This window comes from Schistocerca americana, chromosome 7 (genome assembly GCF_021461395.2).
Source record: "Schistocerca americana isolate TAMUIC-IGC-003095 chromosome 7, iqSchAmer2.1, whole genome shotgun sequence".
NCBI classification, from domain to species: Eukaryota; Metazoa; Arthropoda; class Insecta; order Orthoptera; family Acrididae; genus Schistocerca; species Schistocerca americana.
The window spans coordinates 405,914,673-405,933,191 of record NC_060125.1 but is presented as its reverse complement, the minus strand read 5'-3'; the positions used below and the strand labels follow the sequence as shown (position 1 = coordinate 405,933,191).

The 18,519-nt window shown below is 41.7% G+C and overlaps 1 protein-coding gene across 1 annotated transcript; it reads left to right on the top strand.

The window, feature by feature from the left end:
• Positions 1-971: 971 nt before the first annotated feature.
• LOC124622590 (NADH dehydrogenase [ubiquinone] 1 alpha subcomplex subunit 13) lies at positions 972-13,120 on the top strand. Its single transcript, XM_047148339.1, has 3 exons — positions 972-1,154; positions 1,414-1,564; positions 12,824-13,120. The coding sequence occupies exons 1-3, from the start codon at positions 1,064-1,066 to the stop codon at positions 13,029-13,031; spliced, it is 450 nt and encodes a 149-aa protein (XP_047004295.1). The 5' UTR covers positions 972-1,063; the 3' UTR covers positions 13,032-13,120.
• The last annotated feature ends 5,399 nt before the right edge of the window (positions 13,121-18,519 follow it).

Below are 18,519 nucleotides of genomic sequence, written 5' to 3'. Positions count from 1 at the left end.
CACATGTGTTGGGTATTATTTCACTCAATGCTTGTTTCGATATTGCAGATGAAAATTCCAAATCATTGTAGCTCCTTCCTGTTGCTAGGAATCTTAATGTTACTGCCAGGCGTTCATGAGGAGAAATTTCCCTTCTCATACAAGTATTTTTCTCATAATATGAGGGGTTACATGCTTTAAGAGATAATTATAAGTTTCGACATACATCCGCAAATAATTTCACCAGTTCGCAACGAAATTATTTTTTTATTGCCGTTTCTCTGTTTGCCGAGGCGCCAACTGCCCGCAATTTTTCAATTAGAGCATTGTATGCTGCTGTCTTTTTGTCTCGATCACTATATTCTTTACTTTTAATCTTCCACAAACATGGGTGGTTTCTGTATATTTCAATGAATTCACTTACAAACTCTCGAGAACACTGACGAGTATCAGCCATTTTAATGCCCTGTGCACACAAATACAAACACTAGACTGAGCAAACAGCTGTTTCGCGCCAGTTTTGCGACGATCTCCTGTCCACACGCTCCAACTTGTCTGCGCAGATGTGGTTTGAACCGACAGATTTGAGAGGTTTCGCTCAAACCTCCAACTCCAACTTCCAGGTTTGCACACACCTCAGGTTGGTGCAAATCTTCTGTTCACACGCAACGATCTGTCTGCGCAGATGTGATGTGCGCAGACATTTGCGCAGACAGATCGTTGCGTGTGGACGGGCCTTTAGACGTGGAATGTATGTATCAGATCCTTCGTATCGTTGCTCGCCTTTAACAGACACAATTTGTGCAAATATTTACTGTATAGTTGTTTCAGATGTTTGATGTATTCCCTGACTTGTTCCCAACGTAAAACATTTTCTTCTAGCAATACACTGCATCTCTATGAACCGCATTTGTGTAAAGGGGCACCGGAGATACAAGAAAAATGTTATCGTTGGAAATGTTCTATCTTTAAGTTTGTTGACCCGTCTGCTGGGGGAGGTGGAGGTGATAAGTTTTGTGGTGTAGGTAACCGCTATTGCATAGCAAAAAAAAAAAAAAAAAAACAATATTTATTGTGAATCAAAATGTCAACAGCAAAAGTACAAGATATGCCGCCCCCAGGAGGCTATCAGTCAATAAAGTTTGCAAGGATACCTGCCAAGACATATTTTAGCGGTAACTATTATAGTGCATTTATTTGTAAAAAAGGGAAAAAAAACATTGTAGTAATAAAGAGATCAAGTCATGTATTTTGTATTGTGAAGTTACTTAAGTGTACCATAAAATCAGCTTGTAGGCATGTGACATGTTGTTTCCTTGGCTATTACATTCCTGTTTATGTAATATACATTTGGAGACATTGTACATAACTCTGCTCATCGTGTGCCAGTGCCTCGCATAATTAGTCAGTTACTTATGTCGTAAACACTTCCAGGTTCGACTATGATACTAGGATACTTTGGAATAACCGCTGCTGGATTGTATGCATACTACTTGAACTATCGTCTTATTCGTCGTGAGGAGATCGAGATGAGAAGTGGACGACTTGCAGTTTTTCCAATGTTGCTTGCCGAGAGGGACAGAGAGTTAGTATTGTATCGTAAACGATAAGTATTTAGTTTTATGTTGTATTATTGTGGTAAGCACACTTGGCATACTATGGTTTTGTTTACTCATATGTCAGGAGAGAACGTGAGTGTCAGAGTGTAATTTTTTTGTATGTGAATGTCTATTGTTTAATGGAATTTTTTAGAAGTCTCGGAGATGCGTTTTTGAGACCCATTGGTAAAGTTATCATAGTTCCCTATTAGCACAATGATACCAGTATATGACGACCAGAAAATATGTAAGGTGTTTGCAAGAACATATGCTTTTCAGTAGTTAACTCTGTCATCTTCATTTCAACACTACTAATTTGGTGATAACTAGCAGTTAATCGACTATATGCTGACACTGAGTGAAAACCACATTAGTGGATTCAACAGTAAGATACTCATTACAGTGCCATTCTGCCCAGGGACTGAGTATTTGTGTTGTCCTCATCATTTAGTCATTATCCTTTGTGACATTGGCTAGACTGGACTGTGTACAAAAATTGGGTTGCGTAATGTTGTGGCGTAACAAGACAGCTACGCCACACTGAAGTAGCCGAAAGGCACGCGTAATCTCACTTAGGCTAGATAGAGGTCTGAAACAGGATACGTAATGAATGGTAGCAAGAAAAGTACGTAGCTGCTATTACTTAACTTTTAATCCTTGTTGTATACATCGTTCTTGATGAGACATTTCATACGATAACTATCAAACTATGTAAGGCTACTGGCGCCTTGCTAGGTCGTAGCCATTGACTTAGCTGAAGGCTATTCTAACTGTCTCTCGGCAAATGAGAGAAAGGCTTCGTCAGTGTAGTCGCTAGCAAAGTCGTCGTACAACTGGGGCGAGTGCTAGTCCATATCTCGAGACCTGCCTTGTGGTGGCACTCGGTCTGCGATCACACCGTGGCGACACGCGGGTCCGACCTGTACTAAATGGACCGCGGCCGATTTAAACTACCACCTAGCAAGTGTGGTGTCTGGCAGTGACACCATACGTAATACTTGGGACTTTGTAGGGCAGTGATGACCCCGCAGTTGAGCACCCCACAGACCAAACATCTTTACAGTGACACGCTTCAACCTGGACTTCACACAGATAGCACCTCACCAAAAGCCCTGCCCTATTACCTTAGTTTGCACTGTTATGTACAGTGTCTCACTCGTTGTGTTGTTATAGTATAACTGGAGCCAAGCTCAATTATTTTTCCACATTTGAACATTTTCGTAGTAGAACTAGTACATTTGTTACCTTTTATGTACACACATTTAGAAGAAAACATCTGGCAGAGAGAAATATTGGAGTTTGTTACGGATAAAGCAATTAAATTATTATGCATCCTAATAGATATAGTTGGTGACGAAAACTAAAAGTTTTGATTTGGATGGAGAGTCTTTGGGCATGCCTCCTTGAAGTGTGTTGAGATCCTTTCTGTTTATGTTATATATTAATGACTTTGTGGTCAGTATTAATGGTAAACTCAAACTTTTGCGGTAGATGCAGTAACATGCACAGATGAGCCAGAATATCATGCCCATGTGGTTAGTAGCAAATTTGTTCACCTTTGCAATGCAATACAACAGAGATTGTATGTGATATGTCCATATGTAGGTCGTGTAAATCCCATACGTTATGGGCTGGTTGTTAAAGGACACAGTTCACGTCCCCGATAGCGTCCCGGGTTAGTTGAATTTGCTGGCCAAGACATTGTGAGTTGTCATGTTCCTCTAAATGCTGTAGCTTGATGGTGACTTTGACATTCTGGAAGGTGGTATTTTCTTGAGGAAGACATCAAACATGAAGGGATGCAGGTGGTTCATAGAAATGTTCACATTGTCCATAGCTGTCATGGTACCTTCAGTGACTACTTGACTGCTGCAGGCCTTGTAGAAGCCCAGGTGAATATCCCCCATAGCATAATGAAGCCCCCATATGCCTGTGCCATCAGGAGCCTCCTACATCTTTTGTGAATATGTGCTTGGCGAGCATGGGTCACCAAGACATTGCAGTACTTGGCACTTCCTGTGCTACTCTCTGACCATATCTTTTCTCAGACTTTTTCTAGGACAGATTCCTTACTGTCTGTCTTAGAGTTCTTGTAGGATGTCAGTTATGGTTCTTCCCTCTTTCATTATTTTACACCACATATTTTCCTTATCTTATGGTCAGTCCCCACATATGGGTTTGACTTCCACCTTTTCAAAATTTTTTTACGGAAGTGTGGGGTAGGTCACTTGGTACCCAGTGTGGTAGCCAGTCCATGTAGGTGTCATCTGGTACCTGTACAATGATAGCCCACAGACTACACAGGGGGCACACAACTGATGACCAAGCTGTTACCTCTGTACACATGCCAAGAAGTATATGCATGTCCATTTGGGGGCACCAGGACTCGCCATTGCTGTGGCTGGGTGGTCCCATTGGGAGAGCCCACATCTGGAGTAGGCGGCATCACTGCGGATATGTGGCACTGTGAAAAGTTATCAGCCAGTGGTCACAATGCCCCTCATCAGACAGAACAGAGTTCTTCAGTGCAGATCTTTTTGAGTGTAGGAACTTCTTTCCCTTGGCCATGTCATGGGAGAAAAGCAAAACCAAGTGGTTTACGGAAACACTCCCCCCAGTTCCTGGTTTGCAGTCAGACCGGTGGAGGGTCCTTTCTCTATTAAGTCAGTTTTCTTGGTGGAGAATATTGACAACATATTTGGAGAAATCTCTTTCCTTAGAAAATTAGAAAGTGGTTCCATCTCAGTTGAAACAGTGTATCCTATCCAGTACTCAGCATTACTCTCCTGTAACACTCGGCAAGAGTCTAAACATAGTACAAGATATCATTTTTCAGCAGGACCTAACACTGCAGGCAGATAAGGAACTATGCAAATACTTGAAGAAATGTGGGATCCAGTTCATACGCCGAAGCCTGCCAGACAGCTAGATTGACACTTGAGGTATTCACCCTCATTTTTGAGGGGAATTTACTTCCAGAAGAGGTCAAAATCAAGGTTTGCTGCTGTGATGTGAAGCTGTATTTCTACCCTTGAGCTGGCCACTGTGGCCAAGCGGTTCTAGGTGCTTCAATCCGGAATCGCGCGACTGCTACGGTAGCAGGTTCGAATCCTGCCTCGGGCATGGATGTGTGCGATGTCCTTAGGTTAGTAAAGTTTAAGTAGTTCTAAGTTCTAGGGGACTGATGACCTCAGATGTTAAGTCCCATAGTGCTCAGAGCCATTTTCTACTCTCGATTTGGTGCTTTAAAAAGAAATGCTTTGGACATATGTGTTCAAGGGGTATATATATGACCCATTTTCTGAAGGCTGTGGTTGGCCACTTTGCAGAAACTCACCATGTGTACTACCTTGTAGAAATGACCTCCTTCCCTGATCCTTGAAGTGTGGTACCCTAATTAAAGAATGAAAAATCCAGGAACTGGTGGCTCCCCTCACTCAGTTCCTGCAGCATGACCTGTGGATCTGTGGGAACCTTGACTCCCCGCACCTGGACAGTGACAAGGCTCCCTTTCAGGAACCATCTCCCCAGAAGTCTCCAGGTCAGTGACCCAGAAATAGCCTGTGGCAGAGGGAGCCACAGACTTTGGATCCAAGGCTGCCTGCTCCTGTGCAGTTCCTATGCACTTGTGGACAAGGCTTCACCATATGCTCGACTGCCAAATGAAGCGAAAGAGAAGAAGAAGAAGAAATAACACTCTGGTGACCCTAGAGGTGCCATATCGCCCCACATCAGAATGCTCTGAATCGATGTTTGTTAATGTTGTTCCACCACACCATTGACGAGTGGTGTTGGTACATGACCTGTCCTCCTGGCCCCCTCACACATAATCAGAACACCATTACTGTGATAGTACAACGGAACTACAATGGCTATTACTGTCACCCTCCAGAACTGCAGTGTCACCTGCAAAACCACAACTAATTTTCTTCTGGTCTGCAATCTGTTGATCTCCAAGGAACACATTTCATTGACGAACTTCCTCCAACTCTTGAAGGTTACTGTGCATTCTGTCAGAAACTTATTCATTCAGAGAGAGAACCTGGAGGGGTCTTTAAGCCAGTTCACACACATGTCGACAGTGAGTGAATTCTTGTCTCTACCACATTTGAAACAACAACAACAGTGCAAGTGTGCAGCAATCACCATTTGTAACATTTATTTACCCTCAAGCGGGACTCTTACATATATTGGGATGATCGAGCATCTCCCCCCCCCCCCCAACCCCCCCCACCCCCCTCCATCTCCTGTCTCCTACATGAGGATGACGGTGTGCACCACCCACTATGGGGAAGTGCAATTTTATATGTTAAGGACCTTCTGATTGACCAGCTTCTTTCAGATTGTGATCTTTGTCTCCTCAATGATGGTATTTCTACCCACTTCAGTGTCCTCCGTGTCACCTTTTCAGCCATTTGCCATATAGTTTCTTTCTCCAGTCATGTGACTTAGCTACATTGGCCGCTACATGATAATCTTTGTGATAGTGACCATTTTCCGGTCGACTTTGTCACTTCTTCATCATTGCGCAACAGACCAGTAACGACAATGAGCACTTCAGTGAGCTGACTTGCAGTTGTATATCTCTGCTGTAACCTTCATCTTCTGTCTGTCAAACTGCATCGGTGAGGTTGTGGGAGACATCTCTAATGTGATCAACTGTGCAACTGAAACTATTGTTTCCCTTTCTACACGACACTATTGGCTGTAGCCTTGGCGGGCCAAATATATTCAACAGCTATTTAGAATCGTCAAAGGACCCCGCAATATCTTCACGGGCCGCCCTTATCACTTTTAAGCACTTTGTGCTAAGGCTCACTATCTAATTAAACACAGGAAGAAGGAATGCTGGGATGTTCAATCTCCTCCTTGCGACGCACTTTGTGATAGTGACAGCATCCTATTCTCAGCAAGCTACCTTTTGAACACACAAAAGACAAGTAAAAAACCTCTCTTTATCCTTTATGCCGGATTATGTAATGAACTTTTCCCTGATGCAAACTGCTTCAGGCTCTTGACTCATCACACAGTATGCCCCTAGGTTCAATTTCAGTTCATAATCAATAATTCACCATTTACTCACAGACTGCATCTATACAGGGTCTTCAATTATTTTTGGCTAGAAGGTGCTTATCCTCCACAGTGGCAAGATGTATCATTGTCCCAGTCCTTCAGCACCAACATGTCATTGCAGTGGTTTTTTTGTGCACACATAAAGCATGTGACACAGCTAGGCACCATCGCATTTTACATACTCTCTATGACTGGGGCTTTTAAGGTTCCCTACTGTCTTTTGTTCGTCACTTTTGTACCACTGATTGTTATGAGTTAGAGTTGGTACATCATTGAGACCCCCATGGGTCTTAAGAGAATAGCTTCTTCAGAGCTTTGTGTTGGATTTTACACTCTTTCTCATCGTCATCAATGACCTCTGTCGCCCCCCCCCCCCTCCCCCCCTCTCCGTGCTGTATGTTGAGAAAGTGTAGAGAACCAGCATTTGAAGCTGACTGCAGAACTATTCTGCTACTGCCAACGTACATTTTGAATAAGGATCACAAAGACAAAATAAATTAGGAGTTCTACAGAGGCAAACACACAGTTGCTTTTCACGCGCTGTATTTGCAGGTAGAACAATGAAGGAAACAACTAGTAGTGTTACAAGGTACACTCGGAGGTGCACTGTATTGTGGCTTGCAAAGTATGTGTATAGATTTAGGTGGTGTAGCTCCTAATGTGTATCCTTGGGTGAACATCAGCTCCAAGGTGCCATCCGAAAGGCCTTCTCTTTCACCATTTCCCATGACTTCCAAATATCTCCCTCAAAGACACGAGTCGTGCATTTCTGTTGCTGTACTACAATCCATCCTGACCTAGAACTCGTACTTGGGTACACAGTTCTTCAATATTGTTGCACAGTCCCGACGTTTTTCGAATCCTGTTTGACAAGAATGTGACTTGGCTGCTCCATATTAACCAACTAAAGACTAATTGCATGTGAAAGCTTAACACTCTGTGCTTCTGTGTCCACAGCTCAGGTTGCAGATCGCGCTATTCTCCTTCATATCTACCGGGTTCTGGTCCAGTCCCACTTGCCAAGTCTATGGTTTGGTGGTGCCTTCAGCTCTGAAATTGGTAGACCCAGTCTATCATTGTGGAGTTCGACTGGCAGCTGTTGTCTACCAGACTAGTCCCATTGACAGTCTCCTTGCTGAAGCGAGAATGTTACATCTTCAGTTCTCATGGTATGAACTCTCGCTCAACTATGCTTTGCTATTTGACAGTTTTGTGATCATCAAACATACCCTACTCTTTTTGTACATGAGGGGCATCAACTCCCTAAGACCTGCCTTCACGTAGGATTACCATTTGGAATGCATCTCATAACTCTCTGCCAGGACCTCCGCCTATCCTCATTAGAGTGCACTCCCTATGTTTTCTTGTACTGGCCCTGGGAGAGCAAAAGGGGGGGGGGGGGGGTGTCTTCATGTTGGTTTGCACAGAAGTCTGCGAGTGGATTCCTCTCTGTACCATGTTGGAAGCAATAGAGATAAAAGTGCAAAGTACACCACCCTTTGACATTTTCTTTACGTCCAGGCAGGGCGCTTACTTCCCTTGATATGACCACTTTAATCCAATGGCTCTTCCGAATCCCCACCCCAACCCCTTTTCTTCTACTTGGTGATTTCAGTGCACTCCGCCCTCAGTCAGGAAGTTATACTTCATATGCTAGGAACCTTCTTATTGACCAGATTCTTTCCAGTTTCAATCTGTACCTTCTTAATGAAGGTACATCTACCCACTTCCATGCTTCTCATGGCACCTTTTCAGCTATTGACCATATGATCTCTTCTCCCAGTCTCATGGCTTCGCTACTTTTGTCGATCTGCAATGATCTTAGTGACAGTGACCACTTTGTGGTGATCTTCTCACTTTCTTGCCACCACCTAATGGACAAGTAACCACAGTAGGCTCCTTGAGCAGGCAACTGGCAGATGTGTACCTTTGCTGTTACCTTCATCCCCTTCTGTTAGAGTGCAATGACGAGGTTGTGGGAGATGTGACCAATGTAATCAGCCACACTGCTGGAATTGTTCCATTTTGTACAGGCACACTTCGCTGTCGGTCAGTCCCACGATGGAACAAAGACATTGCAATGGATATATGGGTCATTGTAGGGTCCTGTAACGTCTCAAGCAGCATTCTTCACAGCCCAGCCTCCTCACTTTTAAGCAATTCCTTGCTAAGACGTGCTATCTAATTAAATGTGACAAGAAGCAAGGCTGGGAGCCGTCCTTGAGAACGTATGCATCTTCCTCCCAGGTGTGAGAGAAGTTCTGTACTCTTCCTGGCTGCCAAAGATAAACAACTGTTCCAGGTTTCATACTTCAGTGTGGTCTCCATACCGGTATGTCAGTTCTTGCTGAACACCTTGCAGCCCACTTTGTGGCAGCATTGATAGCCTGTTCTTACCTAGTTACCTTTCTAACACAGAAATTATAAGTTGAAAGTATCCCCCCTATATTTCACCATTGCCAAGCTGAATTATATAATGTACCTTTCACTGACTGGGAACTGCTTCAGGCTCTTGCCTCATCTCACTGTAAGGCTCCAGGCCCTGATTTAACTTGCATTACTTTCCAGTCCTAAAGCCATGCAGAAACCCAATGACTGATTAAACTCACCTACGTGTTCGTCTCCTTACCACTTGGAATGCATATGCATCTCTCAACCCTCTGTCAGGATGTCTGCATAACCTTCTGAGAATGCTTTCCTGCACACATCACTTTAATTGGTACCCAGGCTGTGCATTAAGACTGGTCTATTCCAAGGTCCTAAAGTTTCAGTTGCTCCCAAGACCTGTCAGTATTTTTTCCTTTCAGTTCTCAGAGAGTATAAGAGTGCTGCCATCATTTACACTAAAGGCTCTAAAACTCGAATGGGAGGAGCATGCTCTTACATCTCCTGCCAGTCGGGAACAACATTCATTGCCGGGAGCATGTAGTGTTTTCACAGCGGAGCTTGTAGCCGTTAACATAGATCTACATTTAATTAAACAAACTTCCCTTGATTTTCATTTTAATTTGCAGGGACTCAGTGAGCAATTTCCAGGGCTTACTCACAGTTACACTTGTTGCCCTGTGATATCTGCCATTCATCACTGTCTCTCTGATGTTATCAAACAGTAGAAAATCCAGGATTGAATGTAACCATATTATGCGAAGGATAGTTGCGTTTCACCATAACGTGGAGATTTCAAGTTGCAGATCCTTTGTTGAAAAAATACACACACACACACACACACACACACACACACACACACACACACACACAGGCAGCTGAAGCCACACTCATGTGTGACAGTCTTTTTGTTTTGCATATCTGTGACTTGGCATGTCCACTGTATCGTTAGTAGCAACTATCCTTTTCATAAATTTTCTCACGGACCTTAGGTGGACTGCGTGTTTCGTTGTTTTTCTGTGTGTCCTATGGCACTTGGGTACCTCAGGGAATCAACAAGCAGACCATTTGTCTAGAGAAGCAATTTCTCATCCCAAATTCACTTTGAGAATCCCTGGTGCAAATTTGGGGTTTCTCTTGCCACAGATTAGTCCTGGGACACTCACTCGGATATGGAACAGCATATGGTGGGCTACTGCCCCTCTAATAAACTCTGGACTATCAAGGAGATTAGTGCTGCATGGTGAAAGACTCAGGGATCAGAGGGGTGTGGGTGGGATGGCTCCCGTCACACGCGGAGTTGTTGGGATACCTTCCTGCTGTGTTACTTATTTCTGTCACTTTTTAAATTGATGGTCCAACTGATGTCCATTACATTTCAGCCTTCTCACTTTTGCTGTTGTGAATCCCCCTACTAGGAAGTATTCTTTACTCTATTGTTGTCTTCACCCTTGGGGCTGAGATGCGGGTGGGGTTTCTCTTGACACAGATGAGCTCTGGGACACTCCTCGTCTGCTGTCATGTAAGTACTGGCCCAACCCATATATTTCTCCATTAATTATTTCTCAGTCCAGGCATCAGTAGTATCTTGACTGCCTTGATTTTATTGCTCCTTCATGTTCCTGGTGGACACCACTAACTCCAGATGACATACCCCTGGACTGAGGGACTGTTGACTTTGCTTTTTAGTGCCCTAACCATCTGCTAACCAACCAGCTTCAGTGGCATGTAGGACTTTGTTTGTGACTGAACTATGTTGCAAAAATGGTTTGGATAACAAAAGTCGTTGTGAGCCATGAACACAAAAATCTGAATCACTGTTTAAAAAACAAAATCAATTGTAAAGTAGGGTTAGTATACTAATAATGTGGAAGTCTATTTATTTATAAAAGGTTGACAGCAACTGGTTTGTTGCAATGTGGCAGCAAGATTTATAGTGTTTTGGGAGTGGCTATTGCAGCAGTATCACATGCTTGTTACTGTTTCCAACCAGCAGGTTTGCTTCTGACGTGATGTTGAGGTGGATATGCACCAATTTTCCAATCTGAAGTTACTACTGTACAATTTGCAAATGTGATTGATGAGGTGTGTTCACTTGTACTGAAGAAAATGTACTCTATTCTTCTTCTCTAACTCCTTGCTTTATTTAAATGAACATCATCTCTCGCCAGGATGTTGCAGTTTCGTTTTGCCACTCTGTGTGATGTAGAATATTAACTTACTGAATTTTGTCCTATTACGTATCTATTTAGCAGGACTGTCAGTGCTAAAGTGAAACTGAGTGATGTTCAGACTATCAAATATTTGTACTTGCCTGCCACATTTCATCCTTTCTTATGGGTGTAATCTACATCTATACTCTGCAAGCCACCTTACTTCTGATATCACATGAGAGAGGAAGAAGGAAGGTAATAGTGCTGTGTCAGAGTGTGCAGTGCAGACTGATATCACTGTGAATGTCAAACATATCAGTTAGCCATACATAACAAAATCTTAAAGACAATGGAAGTTGCAGAATTATGGAATATGTATTGAGTGTATGTATGATGGCTTTTATTAGGGAAGGGAACAACATGAGTTTAAGAGAGAACGCACATCCCATAAACACAGACTGTGGTGAATATCCTTTATTTGTGAGACGCTAATGTTACTGATAGTAAGACCAAGATTGATGCCATGTATCTTGATACAGATGGACTTGTTAACTGTACCAGATACCTTTTATATTGATAAAATCAAGAGTGCGCCCAGGATCTGAACTTGGAGGGGGGTGAAATAGTTCAGAAATTTCATGACAACTGGTTCTGGGTACACATGCTACTAATCAGCATTCACTACATGTCCTACCTCTCTTCAAACAGGTGTTGAATTGATAAGTTTGTATTCGGGGTGTAGCAGGATGCGACTTCAGTTTGACTTTTTTTCAGGGGAGAGGGAGCTTCTCTTCCCTCCCGCACTGGGTATGCCCACAGATAGAATCTTAACTGCTCCATTTTCAAGCCATAAATTGAATAATGTAACACCTTGCAAGAAAAGCAAGCTTTAGTTCACTTCTAATAGGCCAATTCTCAACTGAAATAAAATGATATATATATATAGTTTCTTACAGAGAGTTCTGTTGACACTTACATTGTACTAGAAAGAGTGATTTTGTAGTCTCATTATGTAAGATTTGTAAATAATTAACACACACACACACACACACACACACACACACAAACAAACTTGCTGTGAGGGGGGGGGGGGGGTTTCTCTGTATCAGTTGTAGATTTCTGAGCCATAGGTGCAGTTGTATCAGAAGGGTAACTGTGAAGAGGCCAGACTAATGTCTGACTATTTAGAAGCAAGTTGTGATCAGGAAAAAAAATCTGATTGTCTATAGGTTTGAGTATGAATACTATGTACATCAGTAATGTTGGTAGGGTTAGGAATTAGGAAAGATAAAAGAGTGGCTTGAAGTTAAATATAGAGGGTATTAGTCAGGACTGTGGCACAACAACAGAATTTCTGGTTGGGTGAGTACAGGAGTGAGCTTTCCTGGCTGCAGATCCGTGTAAGAAAATTCCATCCTCTGCAGCCTACTGCTTTTCTCTCATAGCTGCTATTTATTTGATCCCAACAGCTTTTAAAATTTGTGCACTTGAAATAAACTCTGTGCAACAGTGAAAAACATGTGAGGAAGACAGAACTAACATTTATGCATTAAGAAATTTTGCTTATTTAGTTAGTAGTAAATGGTGTTTTGCTGTTTTCTAAGACTCCTCAACAATTAAGCTTTTACATTTCAGATACTTGAAACAACTCCGACGTAACAGAGATGAAGAAGCTAGTCTCATGTCTAAAGTAGAAGGCTGGGAAGTTGGTACATACTATGGAGAGCCGGTATATAAAACTCTTCCAAAAGACACTTTAGTGGACCCAATGTACCAAGAATATTATGCTCATTCCTCATATGGAGATGCAGTTCGACGTTACAACCTGAAGAATTGGTCATAAATGTATTAAGAAGATACATTTTGAATTAGTACTTGTACATGTACATGTTGTGGCAGTGTGAATATATAATAAATGTGTAACTTCTTTAATTGGAATACTTAACTAGCAAATGATAGTTTGGTTCATGACATATCGAATTGTGGCAAGAACAGTGACTTATCTCAACAATGCAACTCTTCCGGAAACTCAAAGAAATAATTATGTAAAACCTATATTGAAATAGTATAAGCCTCCTTTAAATTTCAAGTAAGTACTGTTGGCAGTACATTGTGTTATATTTTTCATGCGCGTTATGCACTTCACACATATTTTTCAGTGACCTAAGCTAATAATACGATTTTTTGACTTATCACTTTTCTTGCTGGTGTGTGAATTATTCTTTCAAAATATGAGTTTTTACTTTTGACAATAGAAAAGAGAAAGACCAAGTGTTTCAGTTACATTAACATGTTGATTTTATCTAACTGTTGGGTATTTGAAAACAAAAGATGGTGATAGTTAGACCCACAAGCGAGACAGTAATATAAAACAAAAAAAGTTGTGTTCACACATTCTGCCATGTACAGTCAGCAGCTTAGGTTATCAATGCCTTATCTGGGAAATTGTACTCTTACTATGCAGGTTTACAGTAAGTGTATATGCCTACTGCACAACAAGACATTGATTTTTGATTAAGCTGATTGTAAAGGAGTTAAGTGTATATGGCATTATGTAATGAGTATTTACAATTTTATCGGTACATGATGTTTTAAAGTGCAAGTTTAGGAGGTTATCAGACACCTAAAAGGTACTGTATATGAGTTTTATTGTTAAATCCTAGTGCATCAGTTATCACTATTTGAAAAATTCGTATGTAGGTGTTCTCACATTTATTTCTGGGGTATTTTTCAGTCTTTTATGATTTCTGGATTGATCTGCATCTTATCTGAATGCTATAAAATAATGGCCAATACTTGCTGCAGGAGGTGAAATTTCAGTTTTGCCAATAGACACACACGAAAGTACATACACTATCCCAAGTTTCAGAATTAATAGTCCTTTCTCTGGGAGGAGAGAGGAGCAGATTGGGGAAGGTTAAAAAACAAGGGTAGGTCACGCAGAGTCCAGAATGAGAGCTACTCACTTATGACGAGGAAGTTTTCTTGAGTGAATTTTCCTTCTGATGCAATTAATTGTCTCATACGAAAGCTTCAAATCCCTATAATAAAGTTTTCACTTTTTTGTCAGTTTTTCCATTTCTCAAGGACCTTCAAGTGGTGATTAAGTAACATGTAGTTGGACTATGCATTGTCTTATGCTTCTCAAACAGTAGCAACTCGTGATTCTGTAAAAATAAGTTTTGTAAGTGTAAAGCATGCATGATGCTTCTGGATAAATGTTTGCACTGTCATAATTGACAGTAATAAATGTTAAAAACTGCCTGAAGCAACTGACAGTTGAATGTATGAGCTGCTGAAGATGCATCCATCAGGACAAATAACTACTTATTAGTTGCCAGGTTACTAGTTGGTCTACAGATAACTAGATTTAGATGGATGAGTCACAGTTGTTTCATGGTACGGACCAGTTGATAAAGTTGTAAAATCCCTGGAAGCAGATTATAGTTTTCATCAAGACAACATCCAGGATGATCAGAGTTCTGTATGCAGGTTAGGCGCATTATATTACCACAGATTCGCTCACTGACTTTCCACTCCCCTACAGAGGGTATGACTTCTATTAATGTCTGTGTGAAAGCTTTTATCACTCTACCATGTAAACTCAAAATGGTAGAACAGTAACAGTGGTGCACCTTTTCATAAGGCAAGAAATGTAAAAGCATAATTAACTGACCATAACAGCGGAAAGCATTTAACACGTAAAGGCTAATCAAGAAAAATTTTTTAACATTAAATAATACTATGGTCCCAACAAAATACCAAGTAATTCCATACATTATTTTCTTTTAACATAAAACAAAAATTAACATGGCAAGATTTTGATTTTCAGGTGAACATACATACTTGTGTACTGCAGTGATGATATCCCACACAAAAGTGACATGTCTTGCATCTGTAATTTAGACTACCGTTGAATTCCCCCAGTACATTTTTTTGCCAAACAGTAAGACCAAATTTTTTCTTGACTTATTGAGATATCTGGTGGGGTATGGGTCATATTGCAATGACAGTCTCATTAACAAAAATGAACTAAAGAGAAGCAATTCTGTTACATTTATTGAGCACATTTTTCAAGAGGTAGCCATATATGCTTTGGGGGCACAGCAGCTAAGGGCTTATTTGTTTGTAGCATGATTGTCACAGCTTCATATTATTGTGCAACATTGTCAGTGAAAATGGCCAAGTTCAAGACTATTTCATGCTTTAACTTCTTTGTAAACAGGGAAGGGTCTTCACTTAAAGATTTTTCCCATAAAAAACACTATGTTATGATTTGCATGATATGAACATTGCGACATGAATTGTACCAGTCCCTGTAATTTTTTTTACCCTTTAAAAACTGATCCATATATAAGGGAAAAGCTGGCACCAGTATGACAGTTGGTTTGAATACCACTGTGTTTTACTAGGGATGGTCCTATTGTTGGAGTAGTTTATTGCTGCCTTCTTCTGACCTTTGAACTGACTTGTCCAGCCAGTTACTGGGAGACCTACAATTCAATGTGGATTTTGAACTATGGTGTAAGTCATTATTTTTCACATCAAACATTGTCAGAGGTGGAAAAAGTTAAAAGTGATAAATAAAAATCCTAAGACTGATGGATGATAGAACCAGTGAGTTTGTACAGTGATTAAAGTTTTCATGGGAGCCATGGCTTCTAACATTATAGAATAAGCAACAATCACCATTATGAAAAGGCGAGATTGCTCCTCACCATATGGAGGATTATTTTATTTAGCATACGGCAACTTTCGCGTTCATGTTTAAGCCTGGAGATCTGTAGTAGATAAGTCTGACTGGCAGCTCTGATACTCTAGCACCACCCAGGGGATACATGGCAGCTTATGGTGTGCTGTGGATTTGAGTATTTTCTTCATTCTTCATCATTATCTTCAAGGAGGAGAAGTTGAGTCACAGACAGCATCAATGAAAAGAGTGCTATACATTTGAGCTTTCTGCAAAAAGGCCTTTTTCTAAAGTAGAAATCACATTCACTGCTGGGGCAGAAAGAGGGAGGGTGTAGTGCTGTTTGTGGGAGCATGCAGGGACTTGGTGGGGATATGGTAGGACTGCTTTGTGTAGTTGGGAGATTTGAAGGGAAAGAAGGGAGTGGGCGGGTGCAGAGAGGAGATATAGAGAAGGGGAAAAAGTCTAGTGGATGCATTGGTGGAATAGAGTGCTGCGCTTTACATAGGCATGACAGCCAAGATGTCCGTCTGTATGAATGGCCACCAACAAACTGTGGCCAAAAAACACGCTTCACCCAGTTGCTGAATGTCGCACACAGTGTGCTTCACTTCAACAATTGCTTCACAGCCTGCACCATCGGGATCCTTCCTTCCCATAAGCCCCCTGGTCTCAGCCTTCACTAGCCCCATGGGTACTGGCTAGTCCCTGACCTTCACTCACCTATCCCGTTCTGTGCTTCCACTCCAGCACTTCACAACCTTCTTTTCCACCAACACACCCACTAGTCATTTTTTCTCCCCCTCTATTCTGTGGCTTTCCAACTTCCATGCTGCCAAACCCCCTAAAATCTCCCGACTGCACCTTACAGCCCTACCCTGTCTCCACCATGTTCGGACCTTTGCTTTTCATGTTGTATTTAATGCCTTGCAGACAAATTAAAAGTAACATCATACATTTTGCAGATGATGCTGTTATCTACAACAAATGGTGTCTGAACAAAGCTGCATAAATATTCTGTCAGTTCTTGATAAGATTTCAAAGTGATGTAGAGATTGGGAACTTGCTTTAAATGTTCAGAAATGTAAAATTGTGCACTTCACAAAATGAAAAAATGTAATGTCATATGACTGTAATATCAGTGAGTTAGTTGGACTCAGCCAGTTCATATAAATACCTCGTCGTAACACTTTGCATTGATATAAAATGGAATGATCACATAGGTTCAGTTGTGGGAAAGCAGGTGTTAAACTGTGGTTTATTGGTAGAATACTGGAGAAGTGCAAGGAACATATACAGAGAAGGGCAGCAGGAATGGTCACAGGTTTGTGTGCTCCATTAGAAAGTGTCACAGAGTTACCAAAGAAACTGAATTGGCAGACCGTTGAAGATAGATATGAACTATCCCGAGAAAGTCTACTAACAAAGTTTCAAGAACTGGATTTAAAGATGACGTTAGGAATCTACAACCCCCTATATATCGCTCACATAGGGATCGTGAGGATAATATTAGAGTAATTACAGGACACACAGAGGCATTCAAACAGTCATTCTTCCCTCGCTCCATACATGAATGGACTGGAAGAAACCCTTATAACTGGTGCAATGGAACATACCCTACTGCCTTGAACTTCATAGTGGCCTGCAGAATGTAGATGTAGATGTACTTCTATGCTCCCACAAGCAGCACTACACCTTCACCCACTCTTACCCAGCTAACCATCCCCTCCTCTCCCCCCCCCCCCACCCAGCCCCCTCCTTACCCCCACCCCTCACAGATTGCAACCTAACCTAACCGTCCCCTCCCCCCCCCCCCCCCACCCAGCCCCCTCCTTACCCCCACCCCTCACAGATTGTATCTCCCATCAGGCACAGTTGTTTGCAGTCTGGCCTCATTGACCAGTCAGCAGTCTGTGTGTGTGTGTGTGTGTGTGTGTGTGTGTGTGTGTGTGTGTGTGTTTTCACTTTAGAAGAAAGCCTTTAGGCTGAAAGCTCAAATGTTTAACAGTCTTTTTCTTGTTCCTGTCCACAACCCAACATCTCCTCTGTATGGTGGGTAGCAAATTGCCCTTTTCATAATATTGTTAGTCCATTCCAGATTTTCCATTGTTTGAGTTCAACAACCACTACTTTTATTTGTGGCCATGATAGCGTGACTCTGTGTGCCATTTTTCATGCTTAGAAACACACGCCCATCAATTGTAAGTTACACTGAAAGCAAAATCTGCAGACCCTTAAGTGTGAACATTGTGGTGTTGACAATTACCTATGTCCTTGGAAAGATACTTGCCTGGAATATAATGGTAGTGCTTCCAAGACATGGGGATCCAGTTGTTAAGTTGTGAAAGCATTTATTATACTACTTTGAATAGTATGGGGACAGAAGACAGTAAATGATTTTTTTTTCCAGTGGAGGAGGAGGAGGAGGCACATTGCTTTTTGAAACATGAAGGAAGGAGTTGTGGAAGGGGGGGGGGGCGGCGGAGGTGTTGTTTGTGAACCTGTTTCTCCAATATTTGATATCATTCAGCTGTGACTGTCCACATGAAGAACATATTGAATTTACATATTCTTTGCCATGTACATTTTTTACTTTATCAAATGAAACCTGTGACTGGAAAGCTGTAATGATCTTCAGACA